General features: G+C 37.2%; 2 protein-coding genes across 3 annotated transcripts; both read left to right on the top strand.

Moving 5' to 3' along the window:
* The first annotated feature begins 301 nt into the window (after nucleotides 1-301).
* Nucleotides 302-5,888, top strand: LOC143735272 (CD48 antigen-like). Its single transcript, XM_077225391.1, has 4 exons — nucleotides 302-2,775; nucleotides 3,544-3,876; nucleotides 4,626-4,931; nucleotides 5,171-5,888. Exons 1-4 carry the CDS (start codon nucleotides 2,718-2,720, stop codon nucleotides 5,332-5,334), a joined length of 861 nt encoding a protein of 286 aa, XP_077081506.1. The 5' UTR covers nucleotides 302-2,717; the 3' UTR covers nucleotides 5,335-5,888.
* Nucleotides 5,889-9,567: 3,679 nt separating this feature from the next.
* Nucleotides 9,568-18,936, top strand: LOC143735228 (uncharacterized). 2 transcript variants are annotated; one of them, XM_077225323.1, is made up of 12 exons: nucleotides 9,568-9,934; nucleotides 10,270-10,494; nucleotides 10,937-11,093; nucleotides 11,335-11,424; nucleotides 11,571-11,645; nucleotides 11,908-11,994; nucleotides 12,364-12,438; nucleotides 13,370-13,444; nucleotides 13,545-13,571; nucleotides 13,810-13,886; nucleotides 17,240-17,283; nucleotides 18,810-18,930. In XM_077225323.1, the coding sequence occupies exons 1-12, from the start codon at nucleotides 9,887-9,889 to the stop codon at nucleotides 18,844-18,846; spliced, it is 1,017 nt and encodes a 338-aa protein (XP_077081438.1). In that variant the 5' UTR covers nucleotides 9,568-9,886; the 3' UTR covers nucleotides 18,847-18,930. The 2 variants fall into 2 exon arrangements, with proteins under 2 accessions (XP_077081438.1, XP_077081439.1); XM_077225324.1 differs by lacking the exon at nucleotides 13,370-13,444 and having other exon boundaries at nucleotides 18,810-18,936.
* Nucleotides 18,937-19,861: the final 925 nt, after the last annotated feature.

Here is a 19,861-nt window from a genome sequence, read left to right on the forward strand (position 1 = left end):
TGTTATGTAAGTGTCCATTAGGGGTCTCTCTTTGGGTAATTGGTTACTGAATATAGGTAGGAACCTTCCTTCAGATGAGAGGTGTTGCTGGAGGGAAGGTGCACACAGTTTTTTGACCGCTACACTAAGCTATGCTAAGTTATGCTAGGCCACGCTGTGCAGTAGGAAATCTCTACTGGTGAAGAACTTGGAACTGTGGATTTATTGACTGTTTGTTGGACTCTTGCTTACTATAAATGAAGACCAGTCACGGTAAAATAAATCTACAATGTAAGCATATTAACTGGTGTGTGGACATTGCAGTGAATAATAACCCGAGCGTGCGCGTCCATTAAAAAGCACTGTCCAGCAGCCCTCAGCTGCGTAAAAGACTTGGCTGTTTAAACCAATTGAGGTCCCGGGGCACACAGTCAAATGCCTTCTCGAGGTCGAGGAAGGCCATGTGTAGTTGCTGGTTCTTCTTCCGGTGCCTCTCCACTAGCAGCCTGACGGCGTGGATCGCATCAGTAGTCTTGCTTCCTCTAACAAATCTGCACTTATTGGGACTGAAGGAGATGATCTTCCAGACACGGGCGTCAATTACACGCTCAAATATCTTCATGGCATTGAAGAGCAGGTGAATCGTGCGGTAGCTGTTGCATTCGCTGACGTCGCCTTTGCTTTTCCAGATCGGGAATGTAACACTGGCGGCCCATGTTGAGGGAGTGGTGCCCTTGTCAATGATCTTATTAAGCAGTTGGGGAAGGACTTGTAAGGCCGACTAACTCGATCCAATGGCAGTATTCGAATTAGCGGTGAAGGTCTCTGCGTGTTACTGTCTTTTCTCGCGGCAAAGTATTTTTGGTTAAATGCAATACATTTTCTCATGTATTTTCTCGTTATTTCATCTGACTCCATACATGAAAAAGGTTTTAATGATATCTGTGCATCATTAAAATGTGAGCAAATGTTTTACTATTATTTTAAACTGTTGAATGAAAATAATGTCAAAGTCAATTAGAATAATCAAATATCACAATTTAATTTGTCAGGTAAATGTATCATTACAATTTCATAACCAATTCAAAGATAATCAATGCAAAACATCAAATGCTCTAGAACAAAGAGGGAAAAAGTTTACCCGACAAGAAATGTGTGAGGCCGAGAGTCTCGCAACTCTCAGCCTCAAGGGCCGATCTCAGATACAGAAAAGGCCCCGAGCGCTCGCTGCGTTTCATTATATACCCAGACCTCATTTCAAATCTAAACATCATCCACAGTGGAAATTTACCTGTAAGTCAACATTTGCTAGCAGTGGAAAATTAGCATTTAGTCAAATGGTCAGAAGGTGTTAACTCAAAGACACACCGGTGTGGAAGATATTTCTAAACTTCCTAAGAACTTTATTACCTTTTGATTTACTTCTTTGGGAATGAGACATTTGTACCAGTCGCACCGAGACATTTCAAATAATATCAAACATGTATAAAACTCGATGATAAATCATTCACATTAAATCATTTCGATTCTTGTGTGTTTGGGAGATCTCTGCCAGGATGAAGAATGGGGGAGAGAAATGTAGATTAGGATGAGGGAGGTGAGACCTTCGTCTCAATAGTGCATGAGGGGGAGTTCAAATGTTAATTTCCTTGGTTTTCTCAGAGAGTAGCCCTCTCTTAAAATCCTTCTAGTTTTTCCAGTCTTACAGACTTCAGTGTCTCGGTGTCCGAGTAGCTTCCACGCCTCAGTGGGAATGTTGTCGGGTCCCAGGGCCTGTCCTTTCTTCATCTTTTTGACGGCAAGCTCAACCTCGGCAGGGCTGATCTGCGGTGCTTGTGATCAGCCGATGCCGAAATTCCTTGTTGCACATCGAGTCAAAATACTCTTTCAGTGTTACAAAATGGCGGGGGAATCATGGAGGACTTGGTGGTCGGCGTCTTTGATATTCATTACTTGACTGATGTCCAGTGTCGAGCGATGCAGTGTTCTTAACATATATCATTCACCGCTATTTCATCATAAGAGCAGAAACAGTGCTGAACGTTTTCCATTTATAGACAAGGCTTTTAGAGCAACTTCTAGAGAACTTGTTTTTCAATACAATTATTTCCAGCTTTATTCAAATGAACAAATCTATTGTAAATAGGATACTGAACTCAAGTACTTCTCCAGTCATTGTTTGGACTCATTGTTTGCAGATTCCTGATCCAGTTCGCTTTTAAGTCATGATACTTTTACCACCATGTGCTGTAAACATTTACACAATGTGTTCAGTGAAGTCATGACAACATATACATTGATGCGTTCCATTTTAGCATTTATTTGTTGTTGTGACCACAGAAAAGAATAAATTATTTTACCAGTTTATGCTGAAATTTAGAAGTAAATGAAATTCCCCATTCAAAGTTCCCTTTCTTTGCCCAGAAATTGTCTCTGTGTTTTATATTTTTGGTTTGGACATAGTAAGCCATAGTATTTGTTTCTAGACTACATTAGTAATTTAAACTAGTCTCAAACGAGTCGTCATAAATCATTACATTATTATCAATGCGATGACACGCAGCTCAACAAAAACATGACAGACTGTGGTTTTGGAGAAAAAAAAAACTTTTTGAAGAATTGCAGAATTGAAGCACAACCCACAACACACACATACTGACACAGACTGAAGCAGTTTTTATCTCAGTGATTATAGACTTCTCTACAGGACTTCTAAACATTTCCTCTTTTCTGAACTGATGAAGAAAATGTTTTGTTCGTTTGTTTTTTGCTCTTTGTGCTTTTGGCATCTGGTTGGTAAGTTCAAAACATTTTTTATAGTTTCAAATGTACCAGAATCAATCAAACTAAGATATCTCTGTGTTTGCTTAGTTTTCTTAAATGATGCATTCTAAAGTCTTTGTGTTATAAATGTCCCATCATTATTAATGCCATTCTGCTGAAGAAGTAGTTTGTTGTCATTGAGAGCTTAGAAATGTTGGCCCTTGTGAAAATAGTGCAGTAAAAGATGAAATTCAGAAATCTGCATGTTTGGATTTAGTAAATCACACAGATAAGATCATGACTGATGATGAGGATATATCTTTGCAATGCCTCAAACAATGTTATATGTAGCCTATGTCGTTATCACGATGCCTGGCCTAATCGTCAAACGTTTTATTGTCAGTAATTCTACTTGTGGTCTAAAATCATCACCTGAGATGCTGATGTCCAGTTAAAAGTTCTCAAAACAGATCTGTCATCTGTCATGTTGTTCTTTGTAACGGCTGCCTGTGGCTTTATTTCACTCCTGATGTTTAAGTTCAACAAGAGCCAGTGCTAAAGATCCTTCATACACAGACTGGCCTGAGCTGAACTAAAATCAGCTCAAATACTCACCTTTTAAAAAAAATAGATGTCACTTTACCACAGTGTTCAGAGTCTAATTTTAATGGCAAAGCCAAAATTAAAGTTTGTGATCATTTTAAAACTACAAGTTTAAAGTTAAAGATTGATTAAACCAATGTTAAAATATTTATTTTTGACAGAACTTGATTGTGTGACTGAGAAACTGTTTTTCTCCAGTGTTTGCTGATACAGATGCAGTGAAGACAGAGTCAGTTTCAGTGATGGAGGGAGATTCAGTCACTCTAAACTCTAGTATTACTAAAATACAGACACATGATATAATAACATGGACGTTTGGTCATGGGACTAGAATAGCTTATATTGTGGATCCTGTAAATTTCACCACATATGATGGCGTTCTTGATGGGAGATTCAGAGACAGACTGAAGCTGGATCATCAGACTGGATCTCTGACCATCACAAACACCAGAAACACAGACTCTGGAGAATATAAAGTATTCATCAAAGGCACAAAAGAGACCACATACAGATTCAATTTTACTGTCTATGGTGAGTAGAGAATTGCAGGTGTGCTTGCTTGTTCTGTCACTATTTATTAGTACAACTAATCTTAAGATGGGGTTTTTACCAACTATGATGATTTGGCCTTTAGTTCAAAAACACTTGATGGATCTCCATCCCACATCTTTCAAGAATAAATGCAAATACATGAAAATATAACACTGCATCTTTTCACAAACGATGGAAAGTTCAATGCCTTTGTTGTTTCTCCTTCTCTAAAGGAATTTCACAAAATACCTAAATCTGTTTACTTATAATGAATTGTTGAATTCTGTTTAGGCTAACTTTGGGTTAATTATAGCATTTTACACAACACGCATTGTTTTGAAGCAGCTTTATAGAGATGCATACTGTACGATTTTAGAATTTTAAAATACTAGAATACGATGTTTGAGAATACTTAATATATTATACAATGTATTGTATAAAGGTCATTCCTTTTTAGGACTTAAAGAAGTATCATGATCATCGCTATAAATAAAAAAAAGTCTGATGAGATGAGAGTGTATAACAGGAATATCAGGCCTTTTCATCATTTATCTTAGTCTTTTAACAGGACTGATGAAAGATATAGTGGACATGAGATTAACCTGGCATTAGTTACCAGACTGCAGTTAAGCTCCAGAAACGTGAGCACCATAGAGGAAGAACTGATCCCATAGAGACAAATTACTGAACAAAATGTTAACATGTCTTGTCAATTATTCCCCACATATTATTAATTATCTTTATTCTAGCACGTCTTCCGGTTCCTGTCATCGGCAGTAACTCCTCACAATGTTCTTCATCATCACCATCATCATCATCATCTTCAAGTTGTTCATTGGTGTGTTCATCTGTGAATGTGGGTCATGTGACTCTCTCCTGGTATGCAGGAATCAGTGTATTGTCCAGCATCAGTGCGTCTGATCTCAGCATCAGTCTCTCTCTACCTCTGGAGGTGGAATATCAGGATAAAAACACCTACAGCTGTGTGCTGAACAATCCCATCAGCAACCAGACCACACATCTGGACATCAACACACTCTGTCACACATGTGCAGGTACCACAGCACTGATGATATTATTCACATTCAATCACTAATGTGTGGATTTTATCAAGACTTGTAACTTAAGATGCCAGACATGATGAATGAGCTTCTGTCATCTCATGTTTTTAAAACTGTTTTTATTTTATTTTTTCTTGTGTGGAGCAGAACATTTGATCTTTTTAAATTCATGAAAGACTAAAGTCAGCTTGTTGAAAATCTTAATTTAAAAAATGTATCATTTGTTTCACTAGTTTCTCCAGAAGGCCACGCCTCCTGTTGTGAGTCAGTTGAAGCTGTGCTGCGATTGGTCGTCACTGCGCTGATGGGCGTGGCTTCTGCGGCTGCTGTTGTTCTTCTGGTCAATGACGTCAGAGCTTCAAGAGGGAAAATGAAGAAAACAGAAGAGATGTCATAAATATGGTGGCATTTATTGGATTTTTAGTCGTAAAGATGAAAATGTGGTCTAATTGCTTAGTGAGCTTTGCTTACTGAATATTCTTTAATGTTTAATTTTATTCTTTAATGCAATCCATGTATTTTGTTAATTACACTGTTGTATTTTTTCTTAATGCTATTTTAATTTCCTTTCATAAATGTAAGCAGAAACTCCACAAATACAAATGTAAAAATATTTCAGTGATTTATACAATAAAGAGTTTAACTGAATATTTCCTACCGAATTGATATACAGCTATGAATCAAACATATGCTTTTGCTTTAATTGAAGGGGCATCTTAATAAGAATAACCTATGAACTCCTATTCAGATTGTATGACGGTTGAATAAAAATACATTTACACAATTAAACAGTTTATTTAAAAACACAGTGTAAATGTACACATCTTAACAGTGTAAGAGACCAAGTTTACAGCATACTTAATTCTAGATGCATTTGTTTATTTTCTCCATTAGGATTTCACTAAAATAGTTATAAGCCATTAAAAAAAGTTTATGAAAATAAGGAAAAAAGACTGCATGATGTATTTTTTTTATATTTTTCAATATTAACATAGTATAATAGTACATTTATCTCTCACACACATGTCCCACAATGTCCTGCATGCTGCAACTGTTCTTCTGACCAATGATGTTTAATAACAGAGAAATAGAGCAGATAACATTGAATTTGTCCAGTTATTTTGGATCTGTTTTATTTTGTCTACTGTAAGTCTATTCATCTACTATAATACTATTCTGGAATGATTTAGAAATCTATGTTAATGATATTCATATTCATGATAGAAATGTGTGTATTTTATGTGCTTTATTTTTTTATCTCTTTCTGGCAGCTAATGTAAATAATATGATTATGTTATCTTGTGGCATTGAATAAGAAAAACATCCATCAGATTTCACAATAGTGTGAGTTTTAATCTATAATAGTGATTTACATGTATGCTTTTTCAGATGCTTTTCTCCATATGGTGTATGTTGTGTCCATCTGGTGGCCAGAACCTAGATTATTCATCAATATTTAATTTAATTGCCATTCATTTGATTATATTTCTTTGCCAATTACAGTTTCTTAATTTATGTTTCGTTACTTTGCACATTTTCACTTTGCTTTGTTTTAATTGTACAGAACAAAACTGCAAATGCTTTATAAACACAAATGTAGAAATATCTGTCATGCCAATAAAAAACATCAAATTTAAACTGAGATCTGAGTAGTACCTGAGATACAACTATGAATCATAAATAAACCTGTTTTTAATTGAAGGGTTTAATAACAATAAAATATTAATTCAGACGGAATGATTCTGCTAAGTTTGTCTGTACCAACTAATGCAATCCATGATGAATGAAGATGTTAAAAATCTGGAACCATGATTCTCGGACTGATTTTTCTTCAGAATTATATATTGTATTTCTTCATGTGGAATTTGTCAATTAAACACATTGTGTTACTGGTAGGTTTGTGGTAGGTTTATACAGGTTTATAAGTTTCACTTCCAAAAATGTTCAGTAACATAATAGACATTGCAGTTATTTGGACAAAGCTTATAAAATAATTTCAATGTCTGAGGTACAATGAAAGTAACATTTCTGAACAGTGACTATGTCTTTAATCATAACTTATGATTAATAATGAATATTTAGATCAGTTAATTGGATTAACTTGATGTGGCTAACTTAATATTGCAATCACTTACTCAGTTCGTCCAGCAAACACTTTGATTATTTATTAATTCTAAGAAAATGATATTATTCATGGCCACAGAAAAATAATTCTTTCTCAGCATGTACAGCGCTTAGAGCGTCACAAGATCAGAAATCATTAAACCCATAACAAACCCATAACAAACCTAAACAAAACACAAAAACACAATCACAGTGACTGAAAAATTGAAACAGAACAGAGAAATGAAGCTAAGGGCCATTTAAACATAATACAAAAGCTCAATTTCACAATAAGTATTTTATAAACTTCGCAACCTGATCTCACAGAATTCCGTGAAATGAACACGGACCCTTAGCTCAAAATCCGTGGAAGTTTCACGGAATCGCCGAAAATTCCGTGATGTGCCCACGGAAGTGATGCCTATGTAAGTCAATGACAGGCAGCATCCGTGGTCCACACACGGACAGTTACAACACACGCGCTCCCCCAATTGACGTCGTTTTATAATTTGTAAATGTATCGCTTTGAATATTCTGAGTTTACTTAAAGTACTTTACTTTAAATATTTAGTTTTAAAGTGATTTTAACTTGATTGTTCTGCCGTCGTTTGATCGCTAGGATAACGTCTGGTCACCCTGAATTCCGTGACCGTACCACGGAATATTCAGTGGTCGCCACAGATTTTTTCACAGCTGGACGAGATTGCCTATTGCTGATTTTGACACTTTCCGTATTCAAGTTGTCTGTGTTTGTGATGCATGTAGCCTAATTAAACTGTGAACCTCTTATCTCCCCTGACCCGTTTCTATAGCCTTTTGCTTATTGACAAATTCTGTGATGGCACCACGGATTCTACCGTGACGGGACCACGGAATTCTTCCGTGACCGTACCACGGAATATTCAGTGGTCGCCACAGATTGTTTCACCTTCACTGGACGATATAGCCTATTGCTGATTTTGACACTTTAGGCTATTACAGTAAGTTGTCTGTGTTTGCGATGTTGCCTCATTAAACTGTGAACATATTATCTCCCCCGATCAGTTTGTAACCGTTTTTACTTATTGTCAAATTCTGTGATGGCACCACGGATTCTTCCGTGACGGGACCACGGAATTCTTCCGTGACGGGACCACGGAATATTCAGTGGTCGCCACAGATTGTTTCACCTTCACTGGACAGCCTATTGCTGATTTTGACACTTTAGGCTATTAAGTTGTCTGTGTTTGCGATGTTGCCTAATTAAACTGTGAACATATTATCTCCCCCGATCAGTTTGTAACAGTTTTCCTTATTGTCAAATTCTGTGACGGGACCACGGAATTCTTCCGTGACGGGACCACGGAATATTCAGTCGTCGCCACAGATTTTTTTCACCTTCACTGGACGAGATTGCCTATTGCTGATTTTGACACTTTCAGTAGGCTATTCAAGTTGTCTGTTTTTGCATGCATGTAGCCTAATTAAACTGTGAACATATTATCTCCCCTGACCAGTTTCTATAGCCTTTTGCTTATTGACAAATTCTGTGATGGCACCACGGATTCTTCCGTGACGGGACACACGGATAACCGGATAACTAGAGGCAGGCTTGATCAATCAAACTCCCCATCCATCATCTTGTGTAAATAATATTTGGACTAATTTACAATTTTTTTTATGTTTACTCAATTGAAAGATAGGCATATACAGACAACGAAAAAAAAAATGATAAAGACTAATTATAAATTAATGTTAAATCGGACGAGTCTGTTGCCATGACGGCGACCCCACTTTCGCGGTTTTTCCGTCATTGCGAGGATCCCCTCTACAAATCGGTATGTATCTCAGACCTGCTACTTATTTACTATCTATAAATGTTGAATTAAACGTTTTAATGCGTTTTAGATGGCTTGTATTGTTGATTGCTAAATAGTTGACATGATATCGTGTCTGTAACGTTAGTGGTTTTTCTCTAAAAAAAGTATGCATTTTTACATTACAAATATTTAATGTTTTCTCAAAATGAGTTTATTTTTTTTCATCCATCCAGTAACGTTACCAACATCTCATCCTATGTAGCACCATCATGTACACCAAAAAATATAGAGGAAATCGATTTTTTTTCTCCAGTATTATTTCCTAAGTAATTAAAGCATATAGCTAGGCCCTATCCTGAAATCCGTCTGATATTGTTTCAAATCATCTTGTGTGTAAACAAAATGAAAAAAAATAATTTTATCATATGCATATGTTCAGATTTTTGTTACCGAAAATATATATGCAAAATTGCGTTTATTTAATGAGATAATGCCTACTTTGCATAATTAAACATACACATTTCAAAAACTTATAATACACTGTTTTTATATACTTAATTGTGTAATTAATCAACTGAGGAAGTTTCATGGTGATAACTATTATTTTAAAAGTTTACCCTATTCACCTATAGTGTCTCGCATTAATGTGGACATTATATTTTTTTCTCAGAGATACTGTATATCTAATTATGCTTTCTTGTCTGTTCTACAGATTATTTGCTTTTTACATATTATCTCCATTGCTCTATCTCTATCGTTTAAAAAAACAAAGGCACTTTTAAGAGCCACTCTTTCAATCTCTCTCGCTCACTCTGTTTCTCTCTTAAGTCTCTCACACTTTCTGTCTCTCTCTCTCTCTCTCTCTCTCTCTCTCTCTCTCTCTCTCTCTCTCTCTCTCTCTCTCTCTCTCTCTCTCTCTCTCTCACTCACACACACACACACACACACACACACACACACACACACACACACACACACACACACACACACACTCATCTTCATAACTGTATAGTGTGTCTATTGTCTGTATTTTTGTATCGTATAACCATGTCAGAAAACCACCCAGGAGTCTTTGAAGATCCCAATGAGGCCAGGGTGAGAAATTTTGATAACTTTACACCCATATCTATGTCAAATAACTTTTGGTATTACATATTGTTTGTTTGTTGTTGTTGCTGTTGAGGTATGATGTTCTAGACATTTAATGTATATTGAAATAGTGTAGTATTTTATATCTTGTAGTTTTTGATTTGTGTTTTTTATTGTTACTTACTAAAAAAGCGTCCATCAAACATAACCATAAGTTAGCCATCAAAGTCTGATATTCAGATGTTTGGAGTAAATCCAGTGTCTTACTAAAACTGTATTATAACTGAACCAGGACGAAGTCATGTTTGTGACATACATTATGCCTTCTGTCTGGTTTACAGCATCAAAACATGTCAAAAGGTGGAGGGCTCAAGAAGACATGCCCAGCGTGCAAAAATAAAATTTTTAATGGCTTCAAGAAGTGCCCTATGTGCAAGGCCCCACAGCCTAAAAATGTGCGCCTAAACAAAAAGATTGAAAAATTCGAGAGAAAAAAAAAGATATGGGTTGCCAACACAAAAAAAAATCAGGTGACCTCACATTTGTGGGACGATGCCATCATTTTGGTAAGTAACTTTTGTTGTCCTGTCACCATAGTCCAGTTATTTTTGGGTACTGGGGAGACTTTCTGGTTTTGACTGAGACAAGATAATGCATTAACATATTTATGAAAGCTATTTATTCAATAGCTTTAGCATCTTAACTGTACTCTACTGTCATTGAAAAACGTTGCAAACAGACCAAAGACTCTCAGGATCACTTAGCCTGCAGTACTTTAAGATACATTCAGCAACAACCCACAAAGGGCTTCTGGGATCCTCTGGGATCTTGAATACAGCTATTCCTTGTGATGTTCCAAAAGTCTGCTTCTACCCTAAGTATTTCTTGTTGACCTGCATTTGTGTCCCAGCTTTGTGATAAGCAGACAAAGATCCATACACAGCCACACCAAAGCACTTGTAATTGTTTTTAATGTTTTTTTTTTTAATGTTTTTTTTAAATCTTTAGATAGAGAAGCTGCACGCAGTCGGCTGGAGGCCTTTGCTCCTGGTGGAATATCCACACAAGAAGGCCAAAATGATCTTGCCTAAAGATAAAGTGTTGGGCAAAAGTGCACAGACCTGTGTGGAAAACATTTATGAAATTTTTAAAATGATGGTTGAAGGTAAGACTATATTTATATACTATAAACTTTATATATGTATTTTTTTATATATATTATTATTTAGGGGTAGATGGTGTTAAGCAATGATTGGAAATAGTAAGGGCAACTGTGATGCCTAGTAAGGGCAACTGTGAAACTTCTCTGATTATATGAGGCATGTGGATTTTGTATTATTTTGCCTTAGCTTTCACATTTTGACTTAATTGCGTATAGTAAATTTTTTGTGTTTGTATTCTTCTAGTGAATACAGAACAGGCAACAGACAGTAGCCATGAGCCTGAGGAGGCTACTGTCACTCTAAATTTTGAGATAACCCCATTAAGAGAACAAGGTGCGTTCGGCCCAGATTTGGTGCCTTCACTTTATTGTGTTCTCTGAGATTTTTGTGAAAATATGCTTTAGCAGCAGATGTCTTTTCACTACACCTATTTAAACTTTTATAAGACACAATGTGACCATCTCTCCACTCATCCTCAGATTCAGTAGCCACAATATCCGTGGACCAGGGGGCTGGGACTGTGGCTGATTTTAACAAACCTCCTACTGGACAAGGTCTTAAGCTCTTCAGGTTTATTTATGTTCTTTCACAAAATTCACAAAGAATTTCATTTTAGCACAAAATAATTCCTAAATGATGTTAAAATTTCCTCATTAGGGCTTAGCGCAAATTTTTTTCTCCTAAAATGTTGAGATACTTTCATCCCTAAGATTCTTTGTGAATACAGACCCTAATTGTACTGTATATTATGTAATCTGTGTATACACTTTAGAGAGACAACATCTTCTTTGCACTCATTCTCATTCTCATCCTCAGATTTGACAAGCGGCATGAGTTTGGACCAGGGGGCTGGGACTGAGGATGGTCCAGAATGGTTGCTTAGCCCTCCTCCTACAGTACAAGGTTTTACAGTGTCCTGAGTACTTCCAACCATAGCCCTGTTATTTGAGCTCACTGTATGCTGTCAGTGGGAACAAGAACGAGAGAATTTGGTACAACATAGACCAAACAGAGAACATGAACTTTATTTTGAATGGTACCATGAGAAATTAAACTAAAAGTGAGCTCATGGTCTCAGATGGTTTGCTATGTAGTCTATGCTGTACCAAATTCTCTTGTTCTTCTTCCTACCAACAGCACTTGGGAAGCTCAAACAACAGGGCTATGGTTGGATGTACTCTGTAGTATTGCTTTAAGCTCTTTTTTTTCAGGTCTCTGTTATGACCTAATTGTATATTATGATGGACAATGCTATCTCTTCACTCATTTTAGATTCAGTAGCCGCAGTATCTGTGGACCAGGGGGCTGGGACTGTGGCTGTGGCTGATCAACCTGCTACTGGACAAGGTCTTAAACTTCTCAGCTTTATTTCTGTTCTTTATCTTTAAAACAGTGCTATGGTTGGATGTACTCTGTAGTATTGCTTTAAAGGGTTAGTTCACCCAAAAATGAAAATCAAGTCATTAATTACTCACCCCCATGCTGTACCAACCCCGTAAGACCTTCGTTCATCTTCGGAACACAAATGAAGATATTTTTGATTAAATCTGAGAGGTGGATCACTGCTACATAGGCTGCCAGAGGGAATGAAACTTGACGGCCCAGAAAGTCATTAAAGAAAATGTTTAAATAATCCATGTGCCTACAGTGGCTCAACTATAAGTTTATCAAGCGACGAGACTACTTTTTTCCCGAAAAAAAACCCATAAATAACGACTTTATTCGACTATTCCTTTTCTTCCTTGTGGGCCTGAGACGAGAGTTCAAGAGATTTCCAAGACGCATGCGCGAGAACTGAGAAGAGGACGTTCTTCTTCTAATACTTCTTGTTCAGTTCTCGCGCATGCGTCGTGGAAATCTCTTGAACTCTCGTCTCAGGCCCACAAGGAAGAAAAGGAGTAGTCGAATAAAGTCGTTATTTATGGGGTTTTTTTCGGGAAAAAAGTATTCTCGTCGCTTGATAAACTTATAGTTGAGCCACTGTAGGCACATGGAATATTTAAACATTTTCTTTAATGACTTTCTGGGCCGTCAAGTTTCATTCCCTCTGGCAGCCTATGTAGCAGTGATCCACCTCTCAGATTTAATCAAAAATATCTTCATTTGTGTTTCGAAGATGAACGAAGGTCTTACGGGGTTGGTACAGCATGGGGGTGAGTAATTAATGACTTAATTTTCATTTTTGGGTGAACTAACCCTTTAAGCTCTTTTTTTCAGGTCTCTGTTATGACCTAATTGTATATTATGATATACAATGATATCTCTTCACTCATTTTAGATTCAGTAGCTGCAGTATCTGTGGACCAGGGGGCTGGGACTGTGGCTGTGGCTGATCAACCTGCTACTGGACAAGGTCTTAAACTTTTCAACTTTTCTGTTCTTTATCTTTAAAAGAATATGCTTAAGCTTCAAATATCTGTACTGTACTGAACCAAGTCTATTTGTTTATATAGGGAAAAGACGAAATCAGAGGAAGAGAGGTCTGAAATCTGACATCTGATATTCTGTCATCTTTTACATTATCAACACAAAAGTATTAATGGAATTGTTGTGCAGGTCTTCCTGATATAATTGGTTTAATTAATTTCCATATGAATTGTATGCATAGTGTTCATACTGTAGATACGCAAGTTTTCAAGTATTAAGTATTTTCTAAGGCTACATTTGCATTTGGATTATCATCTATCATTCACTACTCTATGTTCTTATGTTGTACAGTGAGAACAAAAGATTGCCCCCACAACAATCGGGATGTGCACCCATACCGTGGGATAATACGGACAAGGCAGAGAAAGGTAGGATTGGAGAGGTAGTTAGATTGTGTTATCTGATATGATGTCTTCCCTACAGAAAATACATCTTGGCTAGTCTAAGCATGTTTTGAAACTGGTTTGATCAGCCATTTTTTTTTACCAGTTCATGTTTTTGCATGAGATTTGATGGTTAAGTTCGTTTGACCATCTTATGATTGCCATTCTTAGCCTGATACACCAAACGCTTTCACATTATTTCACTTTGTGAAAAGCACCTGGGACCTCATTTATAACCTTTGTGTACGTACAAAACAGGCCCTGAAAGAGGCGTACGCCACTTCCGACGCATAAATTGTGATTTATAAAAACAAACTTGATGGGAAAATGTGCGCACCTGCACACAAACTCTGACCCATGCATACGAACGTTTTGGAGACGGAGTAGTTTGGCGACACCGATGGTGAGATGGAGTTATATTTTTTTTGTTAATTTTAGAGAGAAAATCTAAAGAAAATTATACATATACAGAAAGATAATACAAATATAATTTCACTCACAAAGCCTGTCACTTGAAGCAAATATCCACACCTTAAATGAGCGCCAGCGAAAGCGTTGGGCCGTTTAGTTAAACTGACTCATATCTAATGGCGGATGAAGTAAAACCGTAAATCTTCATTATGAGCCCCAATCATACAGTGCATGTTCACAATAGCATTTTAAATAAAATGATTTAAACTATGTTTTACTTCTGATACAAACATTTTGATTAAATATGTCATTCTCATTAATGGATTTAAACACATAAACTACATGAAATTTACTGAGGAGTTCAAACATTTTTTATATTCAATAAATATAAATATTTGTCGTGGATGTAATGCTTTTGAAAATTTTTCCTCATGCTATATATGGCATGCTATCTTTTAATGTTTTAACTACAGAGAGAATTGCTTACCATGATACTAGCAGAATGTGCAAATATAGCCTAATGCACAACATGGTCTATCTGTTTCCATTAAAAATATAAATCAATTAAAATACTATTTGGCCAGTGGAAAAGATTGAAAAAAACTTTCTCTGAAATTTATTTTACACTATTTGATTTATTTATTCAAAAACAAGGCAAGGATAGGCTACTAAATGGTTTTTATTAATGTAATGTGACAGCACATCCGTATTTCATATTTTCCTGATGTCTTGTACCGTTAAACATGTTATCACATGGATGAATAATCATATGCAAATGATATGCAGATGAGGATATGCATAGTAAAACTAGGCGTTGTAAGCTCATTTATGGTTATTTCGGGGAGGAGACGCATGTGCGCACAATCTTCTGCTGACTGGGATTGATAAAGTGAATTCTGCGCAGATTCTGGCGTACGAACGGTTTCATAAGTCTGGCTTTCGGGCGCACGTACACTTTTAGTAAGGATCCTACGCACAGTTTTATAAATGAGGCCCCAGGAACCTATCCATTGGGATATTTGCTTCCTGGTGGGCAGATACTTTCTGCTTCAACCAATTGCTACTTGGTCCTATGTTACATGCTGGAACGCACCATTTTCTCTTCAAGCCCACTCTAGCTTAGACCATCCAGCAACCAGCATAATTTTTCTGCAAGGTTTAAACTACAACTAACATCATATAAAACTGTGAAAAGATATTTGATTTAAAAAAAATCTTGGCAAAAAAAAAACCCTTAAGGCTCTTGCAGTGCCAATTTAGAAGTTGTCCTGCATCACGGGGTGTGAGTAACTGAGTGCTAGTGCTCCTTCTTGGGCACACTACTCAAGGCTCAGGTACCCCAGTGGCATGCCACTGAACCATGACATGTTCAAGTTACTTAGCATCATAAATTAAACTAAAGTGTACCATAATAGGTGAGACCCGCATCATCTGCTTAGATGTCAGCAAAGCTAACCACTGTATCTGTTGTGATCCAAATGCAGCAGTTTTTTTATTAAATAAACTAGAACAATGACAAAGACTAAGAATAAACTTGAACTATGACAAAGGCTAAGACTCCAGAACAGACCCGACAACATGCAACAGAACAACATCAAGAACTCACAAAGACTGAGCTAGACACAGGGCTTAAATACAAAGGCAAACAAGCTAAACAAGATAATGAGGGGAGTGGCTAATCAGAGACACCTAGGTGTCTCTGATTAGCCACTCAGATTAGCCACGCCCCTCAAGATAATGAGGGGGAGTAGCTGCGTCCTAATGTGCATACTATCAATCCTAAATAGTATGTGACATTAGTAATTTTAAATACTATTTAGGGCATAGTATGCACATTGGGACGCAGCTATAGTCTTCCTAGGTGTCTCTGATTAGCCACTCCCCTCATTATCTTGTTTAGCTTGTTTGCCTTTATAATAATAGACATAACGGGAACTGCTAAACAGGAAAAAAGACAGGGGAACACAGACAGGAAACATGACAGAACCCACACCGTGATAGTATCTCCTGTAGTCACAGTGGAGTGTGTCCTATTGCTAAATTTCGAATACATGTCCATAGTGAAATTTAGTACCAATTGTATCACCAGGGAATTCTTTGTTGTCACGTCTATAAAATTTGCCCTTGATCCATATCTCTAAACATTTATTTTTAAATGCCTAGAAATATTATTTAAAGGTCCTTATACAGTATTTGATGCGGAGAAAGGGTGGCAACCCTCTTCCCCGTTAACTACATGATGTTTGCTATCCTGACAGACTATTGCTTGCAAGTAATCAGAATATGGACCAGATTGTTGTTCTGCGAAATATTCTCGTTCCTATTATCTTTACCGGTAATCGTGCAAGACTGGAAAAACTGGTTAAAGAACGACCACTGCTCAGTAAGACAAAGGACCTAGCTGGAAATGAACATTTGACCTCCCCTCATACAGTCTCACCTAATCTACATTTCATTCTCTCTCAAGAATACATATGGTTTAATGTGAATGATTATCATTGAGTATTATGTTTAGTATCATTTAAAATGTCTCAGAGTGACTGGTACAAATGTCTCATTTCCAAATAAGTAAAACAAAATGTAATAAGGTTTTTAGAAGTTTGGAGAAAACTGGCACACAAAGGAAGATAGGCAAAGTTTTTTTTAGATCAATTATTGAAAAGCACACTTAATTGAGTGAGAAATTGTTTGTGTAGGCAGGGAAACAATTTTTTATTGGTGCATTCTCCAAAACAATCATGCATTAGAGGCCCCCTCGAAAACTAGATGTCACATCTCAAGGGGGTTTCCTCTTACAAAAATTACTGAAATTATTTGAAAACTGATCAACTAATGTCATTCCAAATCATTAAATTTAAGTTTGCATTGTAATTCTGTATGCAATATTTCATGTAACACGTTTCCATGTCTTTTTTTGCCTTCCACAGGGGAAGACCGAACTCCTGTATGACTGGATGCCCTGTGATCTATGGTATGATACCCTTGCTTGGACAGTTCACCCTTAGGCTGCGTTCACACTGCAGGGGCTTAATGCTCAATTCCGATTTTTTTGAAAAAAAATTTTTTTTTTGCAAGGCCGTTTACATTTCCAATTAAATGCGACCTTTTGTGATATCCTGTGTGAACGTGAAATGACCCAGAAGTGACCCGCATGCGCAGAAGTGTACTCAACGGTCAACAACGTCACTTGTTGTTTGCGGAAGTTCCGATAAGAGCCCTCGAGTTTGGCCTGAATAGAGTTTGCCAGAAGGTTGGTGGTTTAATCGCCGGTTCCACCTGACCAAGTGTCGAGGTGTCCATGAGCAAGACACCTAACCCCAGCTGCTCCCGACGAGCTGGATGGCGCCTTGTATGGCTGACACCGCCGTCAGTGTATGAATGAGAGAGTGAATGTGAGGCAAAATGTAAAGCGCTTTGGTGGCCATTGGGTCTGTGAAAGCGCTATATAAATGCAGTCTATTTACCATTAATTACATCAGAAACCTCGCTTCCCTTCCATTGACTGGTCTCAGCATCGTCCACCATAGTTGTTGTTTATCTTCTCATTCCCGCCTATTAAACGCAGAATTATGACGTTTGTCGCGTATCAATGACGTGCGGGTCGGATACATGTGACCTGGCCGTTCAGACTGAAGTCGCATTTCAAAAGATCGGATACGTATCGGATTTGGACCACATACTCAAGTGGCCTGGGTCGTATTTGAAAAGATCGGATCTGTGTCGTTCAGACTGTCGTGAAAAGATCAGATACAAGTGGGGCAAAAAAATCGGAATTGGGTCGTTTCAGCCTGCAGTGTGAACGTAGCCTTAGTATACCACATTTTTACATTGCAATGCACAACACAAACCTTCGTGTAACTTCAAAGACAACACGTTGCATGGCAAGCAACTAAACCAGTTGGTTAGAACTACTGTGTTTGACAGATGACATTGAGCCAAAAAACAAAAAAAGGAAAATAAACATGTCTCAAGTGTATTTTGACATTTAGATTCAAGGGGAACTGCTGAATAAGAACTATTGACTTATAGCCGTAGCTTGTGATCATGATAGTTGTAATGGATATACCTAAAGTTGTGTTTACCACACCCTTGACTATTCATTACCAACCCTACTCTCACTGAGTGCTACATTGGTTTAAAGCGAGGCCAGACAAGATTGCATTATCAAAATTCTGTTTTTAAGTCTTTGCAATCTACTTTATACTACTGTATACTCTATGTACTACTATCTAAATTTTATTAGGTTATGAGTTAACAGTTACCAGTTGTAAACGGTGTTGTCTAGAAATTTTTCTTTGTTTATTAAAATCTCTAGATGCTATTTTCATTTTTAGGCCTATGGTTAATCTTAACATCACTCCTATTGAATACCTTGTCTTACATCTTAATTACTGTACTCTAATATTGTGTAATAGTGTAGTGTAGACGTTACAGCATTGAATGTTAAGTCATTATTCATACCTTTTTCACTAACAACCTATCTCTTGTCTTTTTTAGCGGGAAAACCTGGCCTCCAACCTGGCAGACGGCTTGATATTCACTCCAGTTTTATTTGTCTGTCATAAACCTACACAATGCAATTTTATCCCTGTCTAGTTTGTTTTTTATGTTATTTGTTCATTTTTGGTTGGTTTGTATTGTTTTAATAAAGATTTGTATTTACTAAGCTTTTCTATGTCATGTCTAACAGACATCACTCACACTCATGTAAGTGACCTAGCAGAGATCATTGTGTAGTACTTTTAATAATAGGATGTACATGAAGATTTGAATAAATATACTAAGCTTTTCCTTTAGTAGGCATCATACTAACAGCATTTGGGCTTGTTGGTATGAAGGACTGGGGACATTTGTATTAAACATGACAGTTTATTTTATAATCTCTTGTATGTTGACAGTTTGTACAACTTATCAGTTTGTCAGGAGTACTGGAACTCCTTTTCATTTCATTCCTTCCTCTTGCTGTCAAAGACTGGTACACACTATATAAAGTCCCGTTCAAGTCGCGCACCAGTCTTCATTGTGGTACCAATGGTTACATTGCAGAAGAGTTTGGGCTGTTAAGTAACAAACGTTTACTTTAGTCTCTAAAATGGGAACTTGGGGCCCGGTTCTGTTGCCAGGTAAAAAAAGGACACTGCAACCAGGCTGTGGGCAGTTGACAGACAGTAACACTTGGGGCACTATCTTGTACCCAGCGCAATTGACTTTGTACCTCGGTGCATGTATCATTCCTATTTTGCACCAACACACAGCGGACTTTTCCCTCCACAGATGCAAACGTTCCCTGGTGCTATTTTGCAGGTTTAGAAAACAATCACGCCACTGACCAGGAAAAACCTAGTCTAAAGTCAGTGGTGCGTTGCGCATGTTATGTTATTTTAAGGGCGTCTGCTTGGCCATAATCAATGCGCATGCACTTTACTTTTCTCATCTACACACAGATGCAGCAGTTCTCATTTTTATAAAACCATGTACATTTTTACAAGGGAAGATATTCACATACGAGGGAATCATTGTTGTGTCCATGAAGATGTAAAAAAATAGGC

The sequence above is a fragment of the Siphateles boraxobius genome, unplaced genomic scaffold (genome assembly GCF_051911475.1).
Source record: "Siphateles boraxobius isolate OS27281-9 unplaced genomic scaffold, OSU_SipBor_1 13, whole genome shotgun sequence".
NCBI classification, from domain to species: domain Eukaryota; kingdom Metazoa; phylum Chordata; class Actinopteri; order Cypriniformes; family Leuciscidae; genus Siphateles; species Siphateles boraxobius.

Bases quoted from the DNA above. Each gene is read 5' to 3' on its own strand.
- LOC143735272 (XM_077225391.1), top strand. From the start codon at position 2,718: ATGAAGAAAATGTTTTGTTCGTTTGTTTTTTGCTCTTTGTGCTTTTGG. The intron at 2,776-3,543 runs GTAAGTTCAAAA...GTTTTTCTCCAG, and splicing joins GTGCTTTTGGCATCTGGTTG to TGTTTGCTGATACAGATGCA. The intron at 4,932-5,170 runs GTACCACAGCAC...TTGTTTCACTAG, and splicing joins ACTCTGTCACACATGTGCAG to TTTCTCCAGAAGGCCACGCC.
- LOC143735228 (XM_077225323.1), top strand. From the start codon at position 9,887: ATGTCAGAAAACCACCCAGGAGTCTTTGAAGATCCCAATGAGGCCAGG. The intron at 11,094-11,334 runs GTAAGACTATAT...GTATTCTTCTAG, and splicing joins TTTTAAAATGATGGTTGAAG to TGAATACAGAACAGGCAACA. The intron at 17,284-18,809 runs GTATGATACCCT...TGTCTTTTTTAG, and splicing joins TGGATGCCCTGTGATCTATG to CGGGAAAACCTGGCCTCCAA.